Source organism: Dicentrarchus labrax, unplaced genomic scaffold (assembly GCF_905237075.1).
Source record: "Dicentrarchus labrax unplaced genomic scaffold, dlabrax2021, whole genome shotgun sequence".
NCBI classification, from domain to species: domain Eukaryota; kingdom Metazoa; phylum Chordata; class Actinopteri; family Moronidae; genus Dicentrarchus; species Dicentrarchus labrax.
The window spans coordinates 8,456,037-8,483,034 of NW_026136718.1; the positions used below are offsets into that span (position 1 = coordinate 8,456,037).

A 26,998-nucleotide genomic window follows, 5' to 3' on the forward strand; every position below is an offset into this window, starting at 1 on the left:
AGATATAACAAAGAGCTGCAGGATGTAATGATGTATTCCTCAGAGGTCGGCTGTTCTCTTTCACCCTGCAAAAAAGGCAATTCGAGGAAGTCATAATATCTTATTTTAGGATGATAAAATCATATTCTTATTATCCAAGATAGATAATCTTGTCGAGCGCAATTTGCTTTAGACCATTAAACCCTCTTCAAGGTAACTGCTCTTCATTTTTCTTATTAAGATATTTAATCTTTTTTTCAGCTAGAACTGACAGGAAACAAGTCTGACGACTGGATCGCATAACTAATTGCATGGTGTGCTCATATCCCAGACATCTATTGGAGACTCAGATCATTCTAATTTTTTGTTTTTATTTTGTTGAATTGGTTAAAACTGCTCTCATCATGTTTTATATTAAAAATAGACCAAATGACTCATGGGAATGGGATTGCTCATAGTGACAAAGCTTCGGACAGTTATCATCCAGCCCTGCAGTGCCCTCATCTCCACTGTTTTACTGTCTCTCAGCTTATGGTTTTTTGTTTCACACTTTACTGTTTTGATTCACTCTAACTGCTCTCTCATCAACCTTGTTCCCAGCTGCAGCAGGCAACTGTTTTCAGCAAAAAAGCCATCACCGTACACTATCTGCCCAGCAGCAGACAGCAAAGTCAGCTGGTGAACATAGTGGAGCATGTAAAAACCAGATATGTCCATCAGGAGTCGTGGAGACCAAAACAGAGAGAAAAGGAAAGTTTATATTAGACTTACATTCATCAGGGTTAAGTTATGTCTGCTGAGTGTATACATAGGCAACTGTTTGCTGCCATGTTTGCTATGTCAACTTCATAAGTAATGTTGTGTTCATATCTTTTGTGCTGCCCCAAAATCAATTCATGCTTAAATCAGACGTAAACAAGCAGGAGAATATTAACTCCCGAAGCCTTGTTAACATTTTTTGTTTTACTTCTTTAAGACCAGACATTGTATTGTGGTGGCCTGATTATTATTCTAGTTGCAAGAAATTTTTTGCAATCTTTGTTTACCCCATTGGCAGAAATGTCTCCGAAGGAGATTTTTTTTTGCAGCTTGAAGGCTGACTGTTTCATCCCAGTTTATTGACTGTATGAACACACAGTAGAAATTCTCCTGAGCATGCTTGATATAAGGCAAAACCCCTGCCAGTACAGTTGTTAACCAGGCCCTCTTTTAACACATTCAACTAGACTTGATTGGTTCCTCTCTGCCTTTAATTTATATTCAAGGCAAAAGGCAGTTGCTGAATTATTTAAGGCAACCTGCTTGTTTGTTTACCTGGGTGAAGAGAAATTTTACGGGGAAATCAATCTGGTAACAATGCTCAACTGTGTGCTCCTCTGTCTGTGAGAAACACAACGGCAATGGAGTCTGGGTGGCTGATCTGGGTTTGTGAAAGGCACAGTGTCCTTGGTCTGCACCCAGACCACCCCCCCACCATCCCCCACCAGACACACATTCATCTCTCTCTCATTTCTGCTCAGTCTCTCTCACTTTGACTGAATTTCATCTATCCTCTCTCACTTATTTCCATTTTTGCCTCTCATTTGTCCCCATTTAATTAACACTTTAGTTCTCCATTTAACAACTACTTTCCTCTCTTTTTCCAGTGGCCAAAATATATAAGTCATAACACCCAAGGCGTCACTTGCAAGATTAGGATAAATTTGGTTAAACAAGTGGAGAGAACTGCGATGAAATGAATCAGGATCAACTAGAAAAAGTCTGGTTTTGGCAGCATGTTTTGTTAAAGGACCAATGTGTAGGATTTGGTGGCATGTATTGCCAAAAAAAGCAAAAGGCCCTATCTAGAACCAGTGTTAGGTTTGTCTGTTCTGGGCTACTGTAGAAACAGGGTGATTCAACATGGTGGACTCCATATAGAGGACCCACTGCTTTAATGTAAAAAGGAGTCATTCTAAACTAACAAAAATACGACCATTCTTATTTTCAAGTGATTTTACACTAATGAAAAGATACCTATGGATATTACACACATTTTCTGCCAATAGATCCTCCTAAATGTTACACACTGGACCTTTAAGAGTGAAAGACATTAAATCCAGGGCCAGGCCCTGGGGTCAGTGTACTACACTGCAAATATTATATGGGCAGTGTCTGTCGTTCTCTACTTTGAACTATCAGTTATGAAGCAGATATGCTATAGGAATTCTGTTTAAAAATACAAAAAGGCTATAGAGAAGCATGGAGGGAATGTAGAAAAGCCAAATCTAATCTCTCTATCGGGATTTAACCCACTTACACTGTGTTTGTTTGAGTGGGTGTGTGTGTAGTCCTTAGTGTTTTTTTGTTATTGTGTTTCTTGGTTTCTGTAGCACTTTGAGATTCTTTTATGAAAAGTGCTTTACAAATAAAATTTATTATTATTATTATTATTATTATTATTATTATTATTATTATTAGTCAGTGGAGCACCTCTTTACTGATATAATCTGACAGTAAATGGCTTTTGTGCTCCAGATGTTTACTCTCCAGTAGGAAACATAAGCAACAGGACTGTGATGCTGGTGCTTGTGGGTATCTGTGTGTGTGTGTGTGTGTGTGTGTGTGTGTGTGTGTGTGTGTGTGTGTGTGTGTGTGTGTGTGTGTGTGTTTGTTGTCACTCTTCTGTCCTCACTTGAATGTAAGTGTAAGTAAGTTTAATTATTCTGTTCATTTTATAATGGCCAATAATTCATAGAAATGGATGCGAATATAAAGGAAATTTAAGATGGTGAACACTTAAAAGTGATTTACACTTGCATTCCAACTGTTATGCTCATTTCCACATTTTCTATTAAAAGGTAAGGATATATTATATATATTATAGTTTTCTCAATATAGTACTACTTACCAGAGTGTATCAATTGAAATCCGGGTACACAGCTGATAGAAAACCATTCAATTCTACAGTCTACATCTAGTCATGATACATAAAAAAAAGGAAGAAAATGCGTCAACTTTGCCCGTCTCTTGCAATCGTGTCCTTCCCCTCAATTTATTCTCTCTTTCTCTAGTACATTTAATTGGCTGCAGTTCTAACCTCAAGAGGTCAGGGAGACTGCTCATTTCCATACTCAATGGCTATTGGCCATGACCATTTAAACCTGACACCTGACCGGCTTTTCTCCTCTAATAGCCAACTAGCTATTTCAGGAGAGAAGCCGGTAAAACCACAGATTTACACATCACACTGGAAGTGTCCTGTAGAAATCACATCGCTAAAATGGTACAAATGAATGCAATTTTTTTTTCAGTTCCTTCGTTTTTTACAAAGTAATAAAAATTTTTTGCTCTAACAACCGAACATTAAGGTTTGGAAAATATACTTGCTTAAATAGGAGGAGGCAGTCCAGTCTGTGAAACCTGCGTTGCATTTTCACTCTGGGATAAACACACTGAACTCTGGTCCAATTACTTCATTATCCAGGGCTTACAGACACAACAGCAGTCTCCTCCCACCTTTCTCTCTGATGGATTTAACTCCTCTGGTTTGTCTGTTAGCAGTTGTTGTTGCATTTTCAAGTCTATGCCACACAACAATGAAATATATATATATTTTTTAAATTGCCATATGTGATGCTGTAAGTCATGCTATCTAAAAATGCATTTATGTGGGAACACTATAGAAAAACCCAAGACAAATTTATCCTTCTGTCACTCCAAAGCAGACTAGTTGAGTAGCACTGCATTACATAACCAGGTCTAGGATTGCATCAAGGCCATATGGCACTCCTCCATGACCACACAGAGATGACTGCCCCAGATCAGCCCTGCTTGGGGGATTTTCACAGTAGGCAACAACTCAACTCAATCTGATACACATTAGCCTGCTAATGTGTTTTGCATGATAATTGCAGTACAGCGGGTAGTCGAGCCTTCTGCTGCTTCCTGTTGGGTAAAACATTTTTTTATAAGTAATCTTCAAATCAACTTTGATATTAGGATAATAAAATCAGATTTTTATTATACAAGATAAATAATCTTTGTCAACAGTCATTTGTTTTAGATCATTAATACTGTTTCAAGGTAATACATTATTATACATTATTATTAACTTTTTTTTCAGCTTTAACTGACAAGAAATTGTGGACTGCATAATTGTCACATTCACATCCTGGATATGAGATAAAACTAGATTGATTGTTAATTTTAAGAAAAAAATCAGACAATGTTATGAGTCTTTTAAAACAAATCCCACAACAGCTCCAAACTGCATCCTGCACCTGCTTCATGGTGTTTCATAAGCACTGTTTTCCATCACTTCCATGCTGCAGTAGTAGTGGATTGCTTGTATGTGTGTGTGCGATGCAGCTGCTCTCAGAGTTTTGAAAAATCTCCATATGGAATAGCTAAATTTGGCAATGAAAGGCAATGATGCTCCATTGAAGAATTCACATATGGTGTTCTTTTGATCTCGAGCAGTTCAGCTTAGTGTGGTGAGCCTGAAAAAGAAAACTTCCCCACAGCCAGACACATGGAAGCCTGTTGAGTCTAATTACTTGGATATGCATGACATGCAGCCTGATACACTGACAGTGAGATGCACGGAAGTGAATCAACCTTTTGGATACTAGACAGTCATGTATTGATCCCTGTTTTTGAGGATTTTATTTTTTTCAAGAAAGGGAAATCTTTTGACCCTCCTGACTAAAAACTTAAGTGAAAACAATCAGCACATGTCTGTTGTATCTGATACAACAATATACCTGTAAAACAGCAAATTTATTTCTTTTTTTTTAAATAAATGATTTATACATTTATGAGATTTATAAATGTATAAATCTCAAAGATTTTCTGGGGTGTCCGTAGACTGTAATATTGCTGAAGGTTGGCAGAGCTTTTGCTTGTAATGTTTTTCACTTCTCATTACTCTCTTTTCGCTGTGCCATGAAAATGTCATGGAAAAAATATTTGATATAATCTTTAAAGGTTTCTTTCTTCATTACAGGTACACTAAAGGGGAGCTGGACATTGCCTACATCACATCAAGGATCATAGGTAAACACGTCTTTTTTTGAGTTCAAATCTGAAATGATTCTCTATAACATTAAAAACTTGCTCATGACTGAACAAACAAAAGTAAAAAATGTGTTATTATTTAGATTATTAAGCATCTAACACTTAAAAACTCAGCTAATCAGTTTTATTTAAGACTGTGTGGGTTTTATTTTGTTAGCAGCAACCCGACATCTATCATTAAATCAAAATTCAAATGTTGCTGAGTCCTGATTTGTGCATGAAAATACATAACTGAAAATAGTGTGTTCATGTAGGATCCTACTTGAAAATACTTGAAATATAAAAAACTACGTAACAGATAAGAAGGTTGAAGTGTGTTATATCTGCATAATGTATAGTACACATTAACATACACATAAATAGACACCTGCACTCTCAGATTTCCCTTTGTCTTCTCCTTTCATTCTCAAATTGCTTACAGCTTCACATGAATGTAGAGCAGCACTGTGTGTCCTTTAGAGAACATAGTCAGCTGGACATTTGTCACCTGAGGGCGTCTATCCCATAATGCCTTGCATGCAAACGCTGATAGTCATGCTTGAATGTGGACTTACTCTCCATATTTCAAATTTCAAAATCACTTATTGCAGGATAATAGTAGAAAAGGGTGAGCGGTAAAGGACATTGTCAGAGTGTGAGCCAATTATACAAAGTGTATGTTAAGGTCTGCACCAACAGTGCATGAAATTCTTCAAAACATCTCATCCAGCAGCTGAATAATGGATTTTTTTTTTCACAGTGATGACCTACCCGGCGGAGTCAGTCCAAATTGGCTACCAGAACCATGTAGAGGACATTCGCTCCTTCCTCGACAGTCGCCATGCCGACCACTACACTGTCTTTAATCTATCACAGCGCAACTACCGCGGCGCCAAATTCTCCAACAGGGTAAGTGTGATACTGCCCAGATGACGCCCTTACAGAATTATTAATTTGTACATAGTTGTTAGTGGTTTTCACTCCCTGGATTATTACAACACTAGAGTGAGATATGAGGACTTACTTACAGTTTGCTGCCTATTTTTGGTCTGTCAACGTTTTAAGTGGGGACCGTTGCTACATGTGCTCATAAACTATGGAAGCATCCAGAGTTAAGCCTCTAATTAGATTTCCCCAAATGGACCTTTCATTGCTCGCCACTCCTCTGTTATTAAAGCTACAATAAGTCACTTTTTTGTCCACTGGGGAGCAAGTTGTTGTAGGGACAAACCCACAGAGAATTATCACCCAATGGCCCACAACTTTACAAAGCATTTAAACATCTGTCATATTGTTTTGGCAACAGCCTGAAACTTTAGTGTTTTTTTCACCCTCACTGCTTTCATCACTGACGCTTCAAGTGGGATCAGGGGCTGTCTTCGACTGCTCTGATAAAGCTGTGATAAACCCGCTGTTTGCAACTTGTCCAACACCAGACAGCAGACTAATGACTAATGTCTGTCTAACTGTCTGCACCAACAACTTGCTTTCTTTAGCTTCAAAGAGCTGCAGAGTTAGGTGTTGTATCTCAGTGGGACCATATTATCATATTACAGAGTCATTTTATATTAATATCTAAAAGAGGTTTAATTGAGACAAAGACAACAACAACTATGTCTGACTCTGACTGACTATACAACTCAGGAAGTTTACTTTAAGTTTATTCAGATAATACCATATAGTGATTTTATTAGAGCCCCACAGCATCCCCAAAATCTTCCTCCAGTTAACTGTTTTTGTGGATGCCATTTGGGGATTTGGGGATGTCCTTGAGTGATATAGCAACATCAGGGAGCAACATTTTTTAATCTTCAACAAATGTAACACAGCAGTGATTCAACATGCAGCACGTTTTTTACACACTTCACCACAGCGATAATCACTTCACCAGGGAAGTCTCTAAATATAAAATATAATTGATGGGTCACTAATCCAATTATCCCAGCTGAATAACCATTCAAAAACCAGAATGAATTTGGATTTGGATTCAAGTGAAGGCACACTTGGGATCCCTATATATATATATATATAAAAAAAGGCTGCCACCCTCCGGCAGAAACATCCAAGAAAGCTGAGAAGTCAAGCTGTGGAGTTAACATGGCCAAGATTGCCCCCTGTCTGCTTGTGGAAGTCGCTGTAAATCTAACAGATGACTCATCGTGGCAGCTGGTGTGTTGTGTTTCTCTGCTGCTGCAGTGCTGTTGCTAACCTCCACCTCTCCCTTCTCCTCCCCTCCTGATTTTATGTCCTTGTTTTATTTTTATTAATCTTCCTCGCATTCTTAAACTGTCTTCATCCCTCTTCTCTCCACTGTCTCTCTGCCTCTCTGCTCTTTTTTCATTTGCAATCTACCTCTTCTCTGCCATTGTTTTATGTCTGTTTCTGTTTTTCTCATTCTTCCTCCCTTTTCTTATTTCTTGTGCCAACTCCTTTCCAGGTTTCAGAGTGCAATTGGCCTTCTCGCCAGGCTCCCAGCCTTCACAACTTGTTCGCTGTGTGTAAGAACATGCACAACTGGCTCAAACAGAATCCCAAGAATGTGTGTGTCATCACCTGCTCGGTAAGAAGACGCTCACATTTACCATCATTATATTCATCCCTAACTTCCATTTATTTTTCATTGATTGGGGACATGACATTGTAATGTTTCCCTCAGTTTATTATGAAGTGAAGGTATAAAAGGCACTTTTGATCCAAATACACAAGTATTTGGAGTTATGTTTTAATTGTCCTGTGGCTGTGACCCACTTTTGAGTCTATGCACAACGCTCCAAATATGCTGCCAGAGGACTACTTAAAGATACTCAAAGTCCCTCGTTGTCACCTCTAACGTATTTCACTGCACAATGATTAATTTTATATGCATTTTATTGCATTTTAAGAAACTTTGAGGAAGTCCTGATCCAAAAAAATCTTTATTTAAACTGGAAACAGGATATAACAGCATGAAACGTGGTGATTGTACTGTGACAAAAATGATATCTTTAATGATCATCATCAACAAAACCATCAACAATCTTTTGTTTTAAAAAGTAAAAACAACATTTGCAAGGTGATCTTTCCACCATCCATCAAATGAAGGATAGAATACCAAACCCCGCTTTTAGCCTCTGTCCTATTTCTCTGCTCGTCCTTTTCTTTCACTGTTACCAATGCTGGATGTGGCAATGTTGGTTTGCCATGTTTAGAAAATACAGTAAGATCAGTTTGGAAAACGCCCTCAACAACCAGTTGTACTTTTAGTACCCCTGCAATGACACATTAAAGCTTTGATAATGCCAGACATATTTCAAGCACAGCTATAATACTTTGAAATACCTATATTCTGCAGCACAATCACTACTGAAATATTCACTGAAACAGGCTTTTCTGTCTTCTGTTCTAATTTAGCAACAGCAATACTGTACACTGGCATGTGCTAAAGCATGTTATTGCCAAGTAACTGTGGTTTTGCTGTGGCTTGGCAAATTGCTCCGTCTTGCATAACCTCCAGCAAACGGTTCCGTTCTAAAAACTGTTTTCTTTGCTTCAGATCACAAGAATGTTTTGTCTCCCTGTAACCTAAAATGAACTCAGAGTAAATTTATAACAGTGAGCACATTCAGTGAATAAGAATCTCTGCGACCATTACATTTAGCGTTGACCTATTTTGGCACATGACTGAAGCATTAGACATAGCCTTAAAGATCCCCCCCAGACATGTATTAAGACATATATGCAAATATTCTGCTCTGAACAATAATGTGGGTCTGATATGTGATGAGAATCTATGAATATGCAAATTTAGTTAATTTATAAGGTTTTCCTGCTGTATACAAGATGACCCTACTTCACTGAAAAGTCCATTTTCAGTGTTTGTGTACTGGTGGCTTCAAGTTTCTACATAAAATTTGTATAAATTGAAAATTGGACCAGGCTTGACAAATTACAATTCATGCATATATGCCCCGTTCCTAAAATCAGATTTTCAGTGAGGAAAACTACCCACTTTCAACAGATGAATGTGAAAACATCCTTCAAGTGTCAAACAAAGTCCAACTGGAACAAGAACAAAAACATATGTTTAAGTGGAGGGGGACTTCAAACTTATATATTGTATGCACTTATTTGAGCTATGACTTTTGACTATTTTAACAGTTGACCTTTGACTTGGAGTTACATTGTAGATCGACAGCAGGCATTCAGAAAGTTTGAGTCACTGTGTTAACACTTATATGGACATAAATGGAAGCGGTTGAGGTTGACAAGATCAAAAGTACATTGGTGAAGCTTTATGATATAATAATTGTTAAGCATTTCTCAATGTGTCTCAGTGTCTCTTTCGTTGTGTGTGTTTTAGGATGGTCGTGGTCCCTCGGGTGTTTTGGTTTGTGCCATGTTCTGCTTCTGCCACCTCTTCAACAACCCGGTTCCTGCCATGCAGCTGCTCAGCGCCAAGAGACCAGGTTCTGGCCTCTGGCCGTCACACCGCAGGTTTGCATCCCTGAACATGTGTGTGCATGTGGGTGTAAGAAATGAGAGATTGAGAAAGAGAAGAGGGGAAGTGAGAGAGAAAGAAAGGACAGGAAACTGGCATCTACAGTAGTTTCACACGACTTCAATCTGGCTTCAGACCTCTCTGTAACACATCTTCTTTCCTGTGTTTTCTCTGCTGTCAAGACCCATAGTTTACCATCTAGTGAAGTGTCAGAATTAACATAAGAACAAAATGAAGGTGAAGTGATGACTTATTGTATGCAGATATATCTCAGCTGTTGAAATGACTGATGAAGGTTGTTGCACTGAAACGTAGCTATCTAATAAATGGACAAGGGTGCTAATAGTGAATTGACAATAGGCTGACAGCTTATTTGTTTTTTTTTAACTCTTCTAAACACTTTGTGTATACGTCTGTATGCATGTGTGCAAAGATTGATTTTCATTTCAGACATTTCCAGCTGAAAAACACTGAATCTGAATACATACATAAAGACATTCACGTCATCAGCAGGTTCCACCATCAGCCCTTTATTCTCCTATCTGCCACTTTGGAGGGCAACATTTGTTTTTAGATTCTAGCATAAGAGCATAATTTCAGGCCATTTGATGTTAGAGAGAAAACATGAAGTAGCCAAATAGTGCAGAAAACAGTCCTCAGTTTCCTCAGCCTAAGCATGAATCTTAGGCTGCAGAGCTGGCAGACCCTCAAAGATGGACATTTTATTACCTTGCCAGCCAGTTGCTATAGTATTTATCAGTCTATGCCCGAGCGAGATCTCCCTCAGCGTTTATGGAAATGGTGGCAGTAACATAATTCTGGACATTGTTCAAAGCCCTTAAATCGATTTGCCTGCACTTTTCAGTGTGTTTCACCTCCCTCTAACTGTGCTGTGCCTCCACTTTGCTGGCCTGATACAGCTTCTGAATGTATAACTGTCAATTTGTGAATGACTGTCACCATAAAAAACAACTTACATGTGAAAACAAAGTGAGGGATGCATTGGACACTGAAAAATTAAGCTGGATAAGAAAATGATCTGGTCTTCTCTCCGTGCAGGTACATAGGCTATGTGTGTAGCATGGTATCAGAGAAGCCCAGTCTACCCCACTCCAAGCCCATGGTGATCAAAGCCCTCACCATGACTCCGGTCCCATGCTTCAACAAGCAGCGTAGTGGCTGTCGGCCCTTCTGCGACGTCCTCCTCGGAGAGACCAAGATCTTCACCACTGCACAGGAGTACGAGAAGATGAGGTAGGATGAGGACATAGTGAAATTAAAAGGCCATCCACACCGAGAACAATAACTATAACAACTACTGTAAGGATGTTAGCAGCCACACTGATGAATGCGACAACCCCCAGCTATGTCGGTAGATTAATAGGAAAATTGATAACGTTATTGATCACCAGAAGGATGGGTTCACAAAGACGAGAGGAGTTTGGAGAATTATGTTACGAGAGTTGTTTGGAGAATAACTTTATTCATACTTTGGTAAAAAAAAAAGAAAAGAGGACATTGTTAAGAACTTCACAGACCCTATCAGCGCTTAAGACCTTTTTTTATGTGTGATTTGCAGCCGAATGTCACATTCTATAAGCATTTGATATTGTTCATCAAATACAATATCAGACACAATATTATTTGCCACTGTCGTTGTTATAGTTGTGGTGTGGAACTATACAATTATAGTTATCATTCTTGGTGTTGCTAAATTAACTGATTATGCTATGTTGTTACAATAACATCCATATTTCTTGCCCCTACACATTCTGCAGAGAGCACAGAGTCCAAGAGGGTAAGGTAGTTTTCCCTCTGGGTGTGAGTGTGCAAGGAGACGTCGTCGTTTCAATCTACCACATGAGGTCAACCATTGGAGGACGTCTGCAAGCCAAGGTAAACTTTATGCGCTCTACTGTGTGCTGATAGAGTCAACATCTTAATCAAACTTGACAGAAATGACATGTTGCACCACGACCATTTTGGAAAAATCTTGTTGGCATGAGTTCATATACTGAACTGTCAGCCATCAGTCTCAGCATGTGTCTGCGACTTATTTGAATATTTGTCTTGAATCCAAACACAAACCCACAAAATGTCAGGAGGAAAGAAGTAGCAAGAAGTGACATGTTGGAGACAGGTTTTTAATTTCCTGACATGCTGAGTTTATCGAAATGTGTGGCTTTTTTTCAACAGTAGCACTGTGAGAAACAGTAGACATTTTATTAATCTTTTTTCTTTTCTAGTTATAGCCCTCAGTTCTTTTGATTATTGTGTCATTTTGCTTCCAAACAAACATTTGCTGATATATCTGTTGAAAGAGTCGCTCCCCAACATTGTCTTTACAGCTTTTAAATGCATTGTAAAAGTGTATGAACATGCAAATACAGCTTTTACAGTAGGTCCAAGCTTACCAGGAACAAGCTAGCAAAATCCATCCGACCTTTACAACAGACAGTTTAGACAATAACTTGCCAGTTCAGCTTCTATTTTATTTCTACTGACTAAGTCTGACTGACTGCATTTCCCCTCTGATCCCCCTCAGACTCTACTAACTCTATTAAACAGACTTCTCAGATCTCAAACTTATATTCCAGTAATTCAGCTCATAAGTAAAATGTGGTCATAGAAATGACAAAAACTATGAAAACAGACTTGTGTTGTATAAGTGATATGATACTTTTGTTTTGCTGTTGTTAGGTGTCCAACACCCAGATCTTCCAGATCCAGTTCCACACTGGCTTCATTGCTCCTGGTACCACCATGTTAAAGTTTAACAAGTAAGGTCAATTCTTCTAATTAATCACTTGTGTTTGTATGACAGACCTTTTCAGATAGATACATATGCTGCTTTTTCCTCTCACTCCATATGCATTTTTTTCTGTCATACACATAATTTCCTCTCAGACCAGAGCTGGATGCATGTGACTCTCCTGAGAAGTATCCCCAGCTTTTCCATGTGATACTGGATGTGGAGGTGGAGGAGGTGGACAAGCAAAAAGACCTGACGCCGCCGTGGGAGCAGTTTCCCTGTAAAGACCTCTGCCCCAACGTGCTCTTCTCCTGCCACCAGGAACACCAGGACGCACTGGCTATTGCTGGTACTGTGGGGATGGGTACACTGGGGACAAATACAAACTGCCTCTGCTAACGTGGACCGCACACAGATGTTTAATCCATAACATAAAGTTATCCATTAGCTTTTGTGTGGATCGTAGTTTCATGAGCCTTTTTTGAAAAGCTCAATGATACCATTGTTTTCTGTCCATAGCTAAATAAGTTTCCACTACCATACTGGCTACTAAATGCTTATCATTTAAACAAAATTAAAATAGTTTATATTGTGATTATGATTATATTAATACTAAAAGGCAACATCTCTCATGACTCTGACTCAGAAGCATTGTCAAAGCCTCATGCTAACTGTTACTGTTGGTAGATATTTATTAAGATGACAAAGATTACCACATTTTACCACCAACTACAGTCATAGCAGCAGTTCAATATGCATAGAAAAGCCCTGTATCAAGCCTTTGATTGACAGTCAATGATTTTTAAAACATTTTCAATGTGTAATGTTGAAATGCATCTTGTTTTACACAACATTAGGACATTTTTCATATTTACTTTCTCTGGATAGAGAGCTTCCCAACCAGTGTAACATACATTCAGAATGGCTGATTGTTATTTGTTGATTGTTAGCTGTTCAAATTCTACAAAAAGCAACGATTTGACCCATTTTAGAATGAATCATAAACCTAAAGTAATTTTAGACCTTAATCCTAATCTTGAACTAATTTTACATTCAGTTAATTGTGACTTGTAAAGAATGTCTTCATTCTCAAAGTCTAAAACTCAGACTTTTTCTCACAAAGATAGAAAGAAGTGAATAAATACACAAACAAACACGGCCACAAAATTATTATGCATGTACACTCTCATACCCAAATTTTTATGCACATATGTGTAAAATGGTCAGTGGTGGAAGTATTCAAATCACCTACTTAAGTAAAAGTAGAAATACCACACCATAAAAACACATCATTAAAAGTAAGACAAAATGTACTTAAAGTATCGAAGTAAAAGTACACATTATGTAGAATGGCCCTTGTCAGTGTTAAGTTTTATTATGGGATCATTATTGATGAATTATGTACCTTTAATGAATTTTAATTAATAACTTGGTTGGATGATGAATTTGAACTACTTCATATACTGTTGGGTAGTTTAATTTGTAATAATGCATCATATTTTAAACTGGTCATATAATTTGTGTGTAAAATCTCTTAAAGTAAGTAAAGTAAGCTAAAGTAGCTTGTAACTATAGCTGTAAAATAAAATGTAGTGGAGTAAAACGTACAATATTATAGTATAAAGTAGCATGAAGTGGATAGACTCAAGTAAGTACCACAAATGTGTACCTAAGTACAGTATTTGAGTAAATGTACAGAGTTACTTTCCATCACGGTGCACAACTGATACGTAGGATAGTGCTGTGTATGCAAAAATACATTCATACACATTTACATGCACACACGTGAACAAACTAATAAACTAACTCTCATTTTTGTCCCTACAAGATGAGATGGAGGGATTGGATTTGGAGGGTAAGACAGTAGAAACCACAGACCTGTTAGAGGAACTGTTCAGTACAGTGACAGTAGTTAACCAGGGTTTGGTTCAGTTCAATCATACATTGACCCAATTGACGAATACATCTTCTGTTATTGGAAAATCTCTTGGCTGTTTCCATTCACAATCTGTACTGATTGAATTGAAATGAACCCCAACCTTGTTGTGCAGTGATATATCAGTTTGGTGGATGATTTAAATCGGTCACTGTCATAAATTCCAATTATCTGGAGACCTGAATAAATTACTAGTGTTAGTAATTCCCTTAACACACGTCCCCTGACATCCTCCAACAGCAGACTGATGTGTTTTTCCCTGTATGCAGAGAAATATTTGTGAATATTTACAACACATATTGATTGCGAAAGGAAGCAGCTGTAAGTGGTACAAATTTAAAATGTTCTACCAAAGTGAAATATTGCTGTAGATTAATACTACCTGAAGTTTACAGTCCCATCCCTATTAAAAGCATACGGTATATTTTATTGACTGGATTCTGTCCAATTTATTTATCATATTGTCTTAGAAATGATCTCCTCCAGTTACTCTAGCTAAAAGCAGCCACCAGTAGCAAAGTGTGCAGCATAGTAAATTATAGCACGCAGTGCACAGTATCAGGAGAATAGCTGGTGCTTGTTGCAGAGATGACCTACGTAGATGCTCATTATCCCCTACCTCGCTCTTGTCCTTTTTTCTCTCAACCTTCTCTGTATTTCTGTCTGCTTTGCCCCAATTAATTTCCTGCTTTGTTATTTCTTCCACTCTCTGCTTTCTCCACTTTGCATGCCTTTGTTTCATTTGGTAATTCACTAAATTTTTCCTCTGTCTCTTTCTTTCTCTACCTCTTTCCTTCTATTTCTGTTTCATCCTCTTGCAGAGCCAAGCCGGCCCCAAGGAGGTCCGGAAGGTCGGGGCCACGGCGAGGAGAGCGAGCCATCGGATGATGAGATGCTGTCTCTCTCCAGCCAGCGAAGCAACGCCAGCATTGCCCCCCAGAGACCCGACCCCCCTGCTCCAATGCCTGCTGCCGCTGCACCCACTGAGGAAGTGGATCTTCTTGGCCTCGATGGGGAGGGTATCCACCGGCCGTGTCCTTCATCTCAGCCCCCGTCTACTGCAGCCGCAACCACTGACCTCCTGGGGGACTTGTTCGGGGGGCCACCCCAGCCAACCAGTGGGGCATCATCTGCCCATTCCACACCACATAAAGTAGTCCCAAACACTGCCTCGCCATGCCCCTCTCCTGCGCCACCAGGTGAGATACCAAATTTGAAACTACATTTGACGCACAACCTCAAACAGAATATTCTTATTGTATGTATGTAATTAAAGTAGTTTGCACATGGAAAACCAGTCAGGTTTATTTTAAAAAATAATATACAAAAAAACCCAGTGGCACTTAACATTCTGTAATGCAAAAGCCAAGGCAATAACAATGCTGGGTATGTTTGTTTCCCCTTAGCGTTTGATCCCTTCGGGACGGGTCCCATGCCCAAGCCTCAGGACATGATGGGTTCTTTTCTTGGACCAGGTAATGTGGGGCAGCCAGACCCATTCTTGCATGCTGCTCGCTCTCCATCACCCACCCTGCAGCCTACAAGCTTGGGTAAGGCATGCTTCTACTGCTGCACTCTCACAGCATTTTGGATCAAATAAAACCTTTTAAAGTCCACATCAGGGTAAGCATGTTATACAGTATCTGCAAGTCTGCTGCCACATCTTAACACATAAAAGCATTGCGATTGTCTCTGCACATTAAAACATGTTTTATTTATTTATTTGATTAATTAGACTGCACCATATAATTTATATCTTTCTCCTTTTTCTGAGCACTACTCTACTTACTGCTTTATCACACACTGGCTTTGCAAGAGATTGCCTTTTTTTATATTGCTGCTGTATGTTGGGCAGTGAAGGGGTTTGCATGATGTATGATAAGTATTTGCAGCCTGTCAGATTAGTATTGCACAGAGGTTGCACAGGCTTGATATTTCACCCACAGCACGAATCATTCCCCATCAACCAACAACATTTTCACCCTGAACTGTTCCCAAAGCCAATAATTTAACTTCAAACATGGCAGGGCAGTTCTGCTACTTTAGAGGGAGACATTTCTTAAGACCTGACACCTTTACAGTGTGTACGATGACGCACAGCAACAACAACAACAACATTATTAATAAGCTTTTTAATCAGTGTAACATTTTATGACACAAAAAACAAAACCAAAAAAATGACACAATGAGTAAAAGGCATACTGATTATTTTGTTTTTATTTAATGTATATTGCCAGCGTGGACCCAACCTGAGCCCACAGTAATGCGTATGAAAACATAGACCTCTATTTTCAGCTATTACAAATAACATGTACATTGCCTGAGAAGTATGGCATGACACTTTTTGGGTGCACTTTCATCACAGAAATATCCACATTATCCAACCGCCCCCATAATAACACCTCTTCTGAGACTCAACCCTGCTATTATTTTCTCTGGCTGTGTGGGTTCCTGTTGCTCAGTTCCCATTCACTGTGTCCTCAATCTGTGACAAACGTTTATGTGCTTCAATAGGCCGGAGTTCCCCTGTCCCACCCACCACCCCAACCGTCAACATTCAGCAGCAAAACGCCATGGGAGGATGGGACTGGAACAGACCGGCCACCGCAAGCACAGGTAGAAACCAGTAACTCAACCAAACACACACTTAAATAACTGGAACAGCACTGAATGTTCATCTAATTCTTTGATCAGGGAAGCTGACCAAACCTTTTTGTGTTTATTCACATCAGTGGAAGTTGGTGGAACTGAATGAGATAAAAAGAACTAAAATACAACTGTTTTCTCCTGCATTGTTGTTTGTTTATTTACCCTGTAGCAGGCTTTAGTATGGGCAGTCGGTCAGCCACTACAAGCCCCACAGGGTCGGTCCACAGCACTCCTACCCACCAAACCAAGCCAAACACACTGGATCCATTCGCTGACATAGGCAACCTCGGGGGGAGCCTTGGAGGTCAGTCATTGGAAACATTAGCATTAAACAGGGCAGGTAACGTTGTAGATTCAATTCGATTTCAAAAGTATCCAACAGAAACTCTTCAGGGAGGGGGTGGGATATGAACATGCAGTGCCTGAGAGAAGCATAGCACATAGTCATCACCAGCCGTATCCAACAACCTCATTCTCATTCATAGTTCTACATAGTTTAGGAAAATAACAAATTCCCAACAAAACAAAACAAAATAGGTAATTACCTGTCAGTTCTCATTATTGTTGAAAAGCCACTCCTGTTGACTCTGGTTTAACCTGTTGCTTTATCCAAACTTTCTACTTCTGTAAGCAAGCAGATAGGTAGGGAGACAGGGAAATTGGCCAGCCAATCATTTTATTTTTTTTTTTTTTGAGTATTTGATTGATTGATTCCTGTCGGGATGTGAAGAGAATTTCAACAAATATAACAAAAAATACTTCTGAAATACATTACGTACCTTAGCTTAAAGTACATTAACTCAGTCTTTGTTACATTCACCACCAGGTCTTAAATCATAATATCTGTCCTGTCCAGGTTCTGGCTTCTCCAGCAAACCCACCACTCCAACTGGTACCGCTCCTTCCATCCCTCCCATGGGCTCCCCGTCGCGACCTCCTCCATCTCCCCAGCACGCAGGAGCTGGCTTCCCCTCGTGGCAGCCAGGTGCTGGAAGCGCTGGAGGGTGGCAGCCCCAAGGACAGGGCCCTGCCCCGCAGCCAAAGCCCAGCCCCAGCCACACCCCCATGCCTCACACATCGCCCCAGAACCGACCCAACTACAATGTCAGCTTCTCTGCAATGGGAGGGGGCTCGCCCAGCGCAGGAAACAAAGCACAGGCTGGCATGGGTGAGCATGTGGAATTAGATTTGATGTTTTCTGGTATGACGCAAATATTGTTGTCAGGTTGTGAATTTAAATTTAAGGATTTAGGTATTCTTCATAAATCATCACTTCCACAAGTATATTTATTTTGATCAAGATGCAGGGAAAAAGAATCCTGAACATTTCATTAAAATAGATTAATGAGCATTTATGGGTTTGGTTTAGAGGTACTGTGTGTGCTTTCTGAGTGCTTTTGTTGCCACTGTATTAATAAAATGACAGAAATGGAACAAAGCCTACATGACATGCCTCACTCCATAATCACTAACCAAGCGCACCCTTCCAATCTGGCGATCTATTTAAACTGCACAATTTCCCAGCTCTCCCTCTGCTCTGTCAATGCCGCTGTTGCCCTGCATCCATATTGCTGCTGCTGCTATGTCAGCCCCACCACCACCCCAGTATCCACCTGTAGGCTCCGGCTAGGGGATTAAGGTATTTGCTTATCACTCCCCAATATCTCTATCTAAACATATCTGTGGGGAATGATGAGGTCGGAGCCTAGACGCCAAAATCTAAATATGCTATAATGTTGTAATAAACATTTCAAACATGAGTTGTCTGACTGAAATAGTCCTGTAAAATATATACATGCATTGACACTTGCATATACATATGCAGACAATCTGTTCAGTATCAGTTTTGTTGTTTTTATCCTAGATCTCTTTCATCCAATTGTTTAGTTATTTTAACCCAGAGCATACATTACATCTGATTTATATAGAGAGATATTTAGGAGAGAGAGTAGAGAGATTTAGTTTTAATACTTAGTGACAGATTTTCATACATTAACCTTTGGTTGCTGTAGGCACATTCATTCTTCAGTGGGAAGGGATCTGTCACTAAGACAGTTGTTCACAGTACGTTACTGATTACAGGTCGGCTTCCATCTCCATTAGCTGGATTCTGCTGAGTATGATTGAAAATGAAAAAATAAACTAAATGAAAACAAAACAAAAAAACACTGGTCAGAAGGCTGCTACAATTTTAATTCCAGACTTAATATTCATGTGACTGATTAGCAAAAGGCTGTTGTAGGAGAATGATTTGTCATTGGTGTGTCTGATGTAATGAAGCCTTGTGTGTGTCCATGTTCAAAGGGAACTGGGGATTGTATACTGTATTTTAGGATTAGCACATGCACAGTTCCATACGTGAAGCACCTCAAGGCCTCATGCATACTCACTCATACAATAACATGCATTTTTGCAAGGGAGCTCTGTGAAAGCACAAACTGACAACTTTACTCGGTGCAGCATTGAAGGAAAGCCATTGTTATTTATTTATTAGTTTGTCCAACATCGTTTGGTCGTTTTGTGTATCAGACCTGCTGCATTTTGGTTTAAATGAACTGCACATGTCATGAGCTAATGTATGTAAAGGACATGTTTGAGTTTTTTGGGCCATTAACTCATCAACAGCTAGTAAAACCAGGGAATAATTTGTAAAACTATATCACAACTAATAGTGCAAGGATGATCAGTTGCGGAGTAGCTTAAAGATATATGTTTTCTCTCTTTGTGTTTGTATCCCTCTTTGCCAGGTACTAAGCCCAGGGTCTTGGATGCTAACTTTGATGACCTGCTGTCTGGTCAGGGCTTTGCAGGGACCAAAGAGAAGAAAGGGCCCAGGACTATAGCAGAAATGAGGAAGGAGGAGATGGCCAAAGAGATGGACCCTGAGAAAATAAAGGTCTTTTTTTCTGATGTGATACTGAGTAATATCTGTGTACTAATGAAAATAAGGAGTAGTTTTTTGTTCTTTTGTGAGAAACACCATGAAGTCCCATGACCCTTGCATCACTACATCTGAGCAGAATTATGGTTTGACATCAGTTCATTGGGTTTTTGTCGTCTGTTTATTCAGTCTAGCACAATAGAAGCAATTCAGTGATTCCCAAAAGTAGGATGGTGTACTGAAAAACCTTTGGCTGTGAAAGCCTTTCTGTTTATTTCAGAATTAATGAAGCCACCAGTGTAGGTCTCCCATGACCAAACTATGGTTCCTCTAATTACTCCTTTAAAAACGTTTGACCAGAGCCAAAATAACTGAAAGCATTTCTGCTAATTATTGTTCCAAATCTGGTCATAACCGGCTAATGGTGCGACTTCTCTCCCTCTCCTGTTTGTGACCCAGATTCTGGACTGGATTGAGGGGAAGGAGCGTAACATCCGTGCTCTGCTGTCCACCATGCATACTGTGCTGTGGGAGGGAGAGACGCGCTGGAAGCCTGTGGGCATGGCTGACCTGGTTACTCCTGAACAGGTCAAGAAGGTCTACCGCAAAGCTGTCCTGGTCGTCCACCCAGATAAGGTGAGACAGATAATGACTGGTGGAGTTCATGCGGGGGGAGAAAACAAGGCTTCTCTGTCCTCACATCAAACAAAATCTCTTTTATTAACCCTCATGTTTTTTTTTTATATGGGCTTCATTTTCTTATTGTTGGGATTTGAACAGACACCACTGTTATACATGTAAAAAAACAATAAGAATAATTTAAATGTTTTTCCTTTATTGGACAGTGACAAGTGAAGAGAGAGGGCTATAACATGCAAAAACAATATCTGGAATCAAACCTGCGATTGTTGTGCCCATGTGGCATACGCTGTAACCATTCAGCTATCATGGTGCCTCAAATAATTACAATTTCTGTCCAATTTTTCCTGCTTCCTGAAGTGTACAATTTGTTATCCTATGTGGTGACATTACTATAGTGGCCCTTAAGAACTTAAGAAGACACATGCAAATAGACAAAACACAGGATTTACTAAAAAACGCATATAGAGAAAGTACAACCAGATATAGAAACACTGTAAATAGCACGGAGATCAACAGAAACTGTTTCAATGGGACTCTAAAACATGATGAACACAGCTGGGACATGCTTGTTGTTGCCATGGTTTGTGACTCATGAAGTTATTGAAGGCTGTCTGTAAGGAAATTGAGCTAAAAGAAAAATTAGTATGACCCAGCTGCGTCCAGGCCGGCTCATCACTTTTTAGTGTCCCCTAGAAACAGTTTCTGCTGCAGTTACTTGCAGTGCTTCTGTATTTGACTGTAATCTAAGAGACATAAAACATCAAAGGATCAATAATATTAGCAAAATTAACAGTTGAACAGGAACTTTTTCAAACACAATGTGAACAAAGACAGTATTACAAAGAAAGCAACCAAAATAATCACCACTTCAAGAATGGGATGACTCAGTGATCCTAAAGTATTTTCCAACCAATCAAATGAAGAACTACTATCCTGGTGAACAGAGTTAGCAGTTTCATGAAGGTGATTTACTATATCGCCAATCGTAGCATTATAATCAGGCACAAAGGTACAACACTCAGAACCAATTACAGCACAAGTTCCTCCTTGGGCTGCTAAAAGAAAATCCAAAGCTGCTCTGTTTTGTAAAGCTAGAAGTCTAACAGAGGCGAGTTCACTCGATATCAGCATGAGAGCCTTACCAGTTTCATTAGCTATAACTTCTATTGCTTGAGACAGATCGGCAATTTGATCTAATGCAGACATAATCCCGTAAAAAGGAACAAGGGGACCAAGTACATTCTTGAAAGATGATTGATGATGAGTCCCAAAGACATCTGAAATTCCACGTGGTACTCGTTTAACAGGAGGTTTTTTGGGCAAGGAGTGAGCCACTCTCATAGCTGGGATGACGTATGCCAAGCCACAGCGTCCTTTGTAATCCACAGGAAGATACGGATATGCAAGCTTTCCGCATACCCAGTACATTCCCACAGGAGCGGAGATGGAGCAGCTAGCAGTGCGGTGAGCTAGAGCATTGAGGCGAACCTGGCCGGCTGCTTCCAAACAGTGATCAGGTGCAGAATCCAGAGATTTAAAGTCAATACTGGTTTGTTCCGGGTCCCATTTGAATGTACGAAGGCAGTTAGATTTTCCTACAGGTGTCTTGCCGTCATTCTGGAGGCACCAAGGGAACGGCTTAGGAAGCAGCATAATGGGGACAGGTTTTGGTGTTTTGAGACATCTGTAGCAGTTTGCATGTCCTCTAGAACAGTTAAGTGGTCTCATTTTGGTGATTCTGGAACAATCAGGGTGAGAATAAGACTGAGACAAGGGGATATGCATCAGGTGGCAGGTGTCACAGTCAGAGGCAGGTAAGGCCATTAGAGGTAAACCTCCCCCAGCTGTGTACGGCATTAGGCCACAGACATAACAGCTGGAATTGGTCCTTATGTGGCTGGCTACCTGCCATGCCATAGTCAGAAAAATATTAATATCATTTACTCTTACGTCTGGTGCTTTCATGGTCCGTGGAGCTCCCATGGTGGACTCCACCAAGATCAGTGTTAGGAGATGTAGGATCAGGGGCATTTTTGCGAAAAACAAAATCTGGCTCTGGATCTTCACAGTTAGACTTTTAGTTAGTAGTTTTGCAGATATGCTTGCAGAGTCACCAGCCTCTAGCTGAACATCAGCGCCATCTGGAGTCCGGAAGGTAGTTTGTACCTGTGGGATGAATACAGTAAACAGAGAATGACTCAAAGCAGCACAGCAAGTTCCTCATTGTCCTTACAAATAGCAAGACAAGTCAAACTGCAACCCATAAAATTATCTTACCTGTGGCTTTAGTCTTCAGGATAGCCTGTTTCTTTTTACTGTCAGGTATACTCAAGTTATGGCTCTGATTTGTTGTGAGATCATGGCAGGTAGACATCACCAGTATGCATGCAAGGAGAAAGTACAAGGCTTCTAACCGCTCTATTTATCCTCTCTTTTATCATAAGGAGAGCAAGTGAGTGAATCACAAGGCCCAATCCTGATCAATCATTACGGCAGGATTTCAATCATGAAAACAGGGCAGACTTAGTGGCAGCTGTATGTCAGATTCATTTGCATAATCCAACAAGAACAAGAGCACCTCTTTGTGAATTTAATGTGAATTTAAAGGACACATAAAAGCGGGCTTATCAGGACAGATGGACACACATTCACACATACATCAGTCATCATTAGCCTCACAATGAAAGACAAAAGCAAGGAACACAATATAGAAATAAATAATGGTAACTTATCTGAACTTAAGGGTCTTATTTTCATTGATGAACACAATGGAAACAGCATTTTGAGGGTCAGCAACTTTATTATTGCGCAACAAGTTTTAATTGAAGAGTATTGTAGGCGTTTTGTAGTTTTCTTTTGTTTAAGAATGTTTTGTGTCTCTTTGTGTTGTGTTTGTTTGCTTAAGTCCTGTTTATTTGTCACCTTCCCTTTTCTTCCCCAATGCTTCCACAGGCTGTGTGTAAATGAATGGATTACGTGCATGTGCGCACGCCAATTTGTTCCCCTTTTTTGACCCCAGTCACAGAGTAAATCGACACCTAATGACGTAAGGCTTGATCTTGCAGCTCTTGAATTTTAAGAGCAGCTTTGTTTAGCTAATGTCTGCCCACAGTCCAATCTGTTATGTAAAAGCAGGTGTTTGGCCAGAGGTAAAACACCTGCTGTGCATCACTCATTTTAATATGGCGAGAAGTGCACCATGTTTTAAGGTGATCTTCCTATGGGTTCAACTGTTACTGTCTTTTTCCATCTTTCCTCACAGGCAACAGGACAGCCCTATGAACAATATGCCAAGATGATTTTCATGGAACTAAATGATGCCTGGTCAGAATTTGAAAGCCAAGGACAAAAACCCCTCTACTGAATAAATAGTGAGAGAAAGTGAGCGAGGAGAGGATGTCCCTGCTGTCATCTAACCCTAAAAATGTGTCACCACCTCTGGTCAACATACTACAGCTGCACCCTACAACATCTGCCTTTATACCTGTGCTTTGACCCGCACTTCTCTTCTCACCACACACACAGAACACAGAACATCCAGTTGATCTGCAAAGATGACAAAAGACTCCCGAACTCCAGTGACCAGACTAACAACTGAACTAATGACTCCCTGTAGCTCAAATGTACCTACCTACTGTATGTATGTGGTGCAACATTTTCCTTCCTTGTTGAGTGACCTTAGCTCTGAACCAACCCACCAATCAAAGCAGATGTCACCGGGATGTCTAGAAAAACAGAGAAACTCTTGATTGAGAGGAGTCAGAACAAAAGACAGCGAGAGACGATGGACACACAAGATAAGAGAAAAACACATCAGGGAGTAAACTGAACTTGACTGGTCTAAATAAGGTATTCAGAGCGCCAGATTGTCTGTAAGGCACAAAAAGCATTAAACAGCAATCAATCAAAAAAAACTTTCTATTGGGGAAATGTTTTGCTTTGTACTGACAATTGGATGCATGATCAGTTATGTCATATCGGAGCAACAGTTTTTCATACAATTAAAAGTTACTAGAAAGACAAAAAAGAACAGCAGCATCCAGTTACTATATGTTTTTAACTGGTTGAAGTGAAATTGAACTGAATCCAAACCTGTTCTCAAACAAAAATCAGCTGTAAATTAAAAACCGAATTTAGAAAAAAAGTGAATGAAAGCCTATTGCTATTACTGCTCTCCACAGTAACTGATTACAGGTCGGCTTCCATCTCCATTAGCTGGATTCTGCTGAGTATGATTGAAAATGAAAAAATAAACTAAATGAAAACAAAACAAAAAAACACTGGTCAGAAGGCTGCTACAATTTTAATTCCAGACTTAATATTCATGTGACTGATTAGCAAAAGGCTGTTGTAGGAGAATGATTTATCATTGGTGTGTCTGATGTAATCAAGCCTTGTGTGTGTCCATGTTCAAAGGGAACTGGGGATTGTATACTGTATTTTAGGATTAGCACATGCACAGTTCCATACGCACCTCAAGGCCTCATGCATACTCACTCATACAATAACATGCATTTTTGCAAGGGAGCTCTGTGAAAGCACAAACTGACAACTTTACTCGGTGCAGCTTTGAAGGAAAGCCATTGTTATTTATTTATTAGTTTGTCCAACATCGTTTGGTCGTTTTGTGTATCAGACCTGCTGCATTTTGGTTTAAATGAACTGCACATGTCATGAGCTAATGTATGTAAAGGACATGTTCGAGTTTTTTGGGCCATTAACTCATCAACAGCTAGTAAAACCAGGGAATAATTTGTAAAACTATATCACAATTTTTGTGTGTATAGTTTTTTATAGTCTGCAGCATCACTCATGCAGTGCTGCACATCTCATGTTTCTATTGACCACACAAACTCCCTACAACACTAAATGATGGTCAGACTGATGAGTTTTTTTACTGTATCTCAATGCTTCATATCTCAATTTAATTTCACTCAGATTCTACATATATCTGCTGTTGTTACCACTTTTTTAGCAAAACACACATTTGCAGCGACTGCAACATGTCTTATCACTTTATGTAATTTGTTTACATTTATGAAACATTTCTGTCACACCACTGACACTTTTATTTATAATTATCATGCAGTAATATTGACACTATTGCATATCAACAGTGAGGTACAACACACTTGGCTCAAAGTATCAGCCTTTTTTTTAGGAGCTGTACATGTACGCACATTATTCTCTCCATATAATTTCATTAATATGCTGACTGATGTGATCGTTCCTCAGTATGATAGGAATTGACTTCTGACATTGTCTCCTTGTGTAAAATGTATTTCATAGTCCTGAGATGAAGTCCATGGGCCAATGATACAACATATGCAAAAATATATTTATTAACTTATTATCAACCGGAAACTGAAGCAATTCTCAATTTCTGTTAGGGGTTTGAGGTTTTAACAAGACGCTAATATCCTGTAACATCCTCACCTTCCAGCTTTGTGTTACTGAAAGAGCTTTTTCCTGTAAAACCCCATTGAGATATTCTGATGTTTGACCTTTGTTATCGGTTCAAAAATGTGTTTAAAATCTATTTTAACACGCAAATTGAGCATATTTGCCTTCACATGTTCATGAACTGTTTAAGGTCATTACTGTTTTCATGCTCTCTCTCTCTCTCTCTCTCTCTCTCTCTCTCTCTCTCTCTCTCTCTGTTTTGATGAAGGATTAGATCATTTTTTGTTGTCATTAATCCTTGTTAACCAGCATAATGTTTTCTCCCTCTGCTGGTCTTCATTATTTCCCAGGATTCTCAGTTTGTTCATGTGTGTTGAGGATGTTGACTGAATACTGATTAGTGGAAAAAGAGTATGACTGCTATAAAGCGCTGTTTCTTCAACCGGTTCGGGACCCAGAATGGATCACATCCCTGAACATGACACTGGCTGAAAATGTTAAACTCTCATCTAGAGGCTACTGCTTTCTTTGGTGACTTACCAGACACAGGAGGTGTGTAGTGTGTGCTTCTCTATTTATACTGAGGACTTGTGAAATAACCCTCATTAGCTCCCCTCGCTGACTGAATTCTCTATCTGCAATCTTATGGCTATGTTAAAAAGCTAACCTCTATATTGTAGTCAATGGATGTGTGTTGTTTGAAGTCGTGGTATGTATGGAAGTGATCAGATTTGGATACAGACTACTGTACGTTATGTGTTTGCCTGTCTGCTGTTCAAGTATTACTAAATTGTGTAAAAGTTCTGTTCATGTGCTCCTTTTCAGTTCTGTTTACCGTTACAGGATGTACATAATGATCAAGTGCAGTGCACAAAAATAAATAGTAAACAGAAAAACAGGAGCTGTGCGCAGCATTCATCAGGTTTCATGCATTTCTGTGTGTTTCTCCCTTTGATCACTAGATGGTAGCAGTGTAAAAGACATGAGATGCACTATTGATATATGGCTATTGGTGGAACAAGTACTCAGGTCATTTACTTAAGTAAAAGTACCAGTACAGCAATCTAAAACTAACCCATTACAAGTAAAAGTCCTTCACATAAAATCTTACAGAAGTATTATCAGCAAAAGTAAAGCAAAGTACAAGTACTTTTTCTAAAGCTGGTTAGAAAGCACAGATTTTTGCTTTAAGTTTAATATTTTGCAATGCATTGTATTTTAAGCTTATAGTTTTTAATGTAA

At 39.4% G+C, this 26,998-nt stretch overlaps 1 protein-coding gene across 7 annotated transcripts in view; it reads left to right on the plus strand.

Annotated features, from left to right (window-relative positions):
* The window catches only part of dnajc6 (DnaJ (Hsp40) homolog, subfamily C, member 6), a 43,941-nt gene extending 17,289 nt beyond the window's left edge, over positions 1–26,652 (plus strand). For 2 of the 7 annotated variants that reach the window (XM_051376170.1, XM_051376163.1), the window contains 17 exons: positions 4,967–5,016; positions 5,777–5,925; positions 7,454–7,576; positions 9,356–9,489; positions 10,553–10,747; positions 11,272–11,389; positions 12,194–12,273; positions 12,401–12,594; positions 14,074–14,100; positions 15,003–15,380; positions 15,588–15,731; positions 16,696–16,797; positions 17,000–17,134; positions 17,687–17,998; positions 19,578–19,726; positions 20,171–20,347; positions 23,616–26,652. In XM_051376170.1, coding sequence (XP_051232130.1) covers positions 4,967–5,016; positions 5,777–5,925; positions 7,454–7,576; positions 9,356–9,489; positions 10,553–10,747; positions 11,272–11,389; positions 12,194–12,273; positions 12,401–12,594; positions 14,074–14,100; positions 15,003–15,380; positions 15,588–15,731; positions 16,696–16,797; positions 17,000–17,134; positions 17,687–17,998; positions 19,578–19,726; positions 20,171–20,347; positions 23,616–23,717 — 2,569 coding nt within the window. In that variant the 3' untranslated portion in view covers positions 23,718–26,652. The remainder of the gene's footprint in view (positions 1–4,966; positions 5,017–5,776; positions 5,926–7,453; positions 7,577–9,355; positions 9,490–10,552; positions 10,748–11,271; positions 11,390–12,193; positions 12,274–12,400; positions 12,595–14,073; positions 14,101–15,002; positions 15,381–15,587; positions 15,732–16,695; positions 16,798–16,999; positions 17,135–17,686; positions 17,999–19,577; positions 19,727–20,170; positions 20,348–23,615) is intronic. The other 5 variants (XM_051376164.1, XM_051376167.1, XM_051376166.1 and 2 more) reach the window with 5 other exon arrangements.
* The last annotated feature ends 346 nt before the right edge of the window (positions 26,653–26,998 follow it).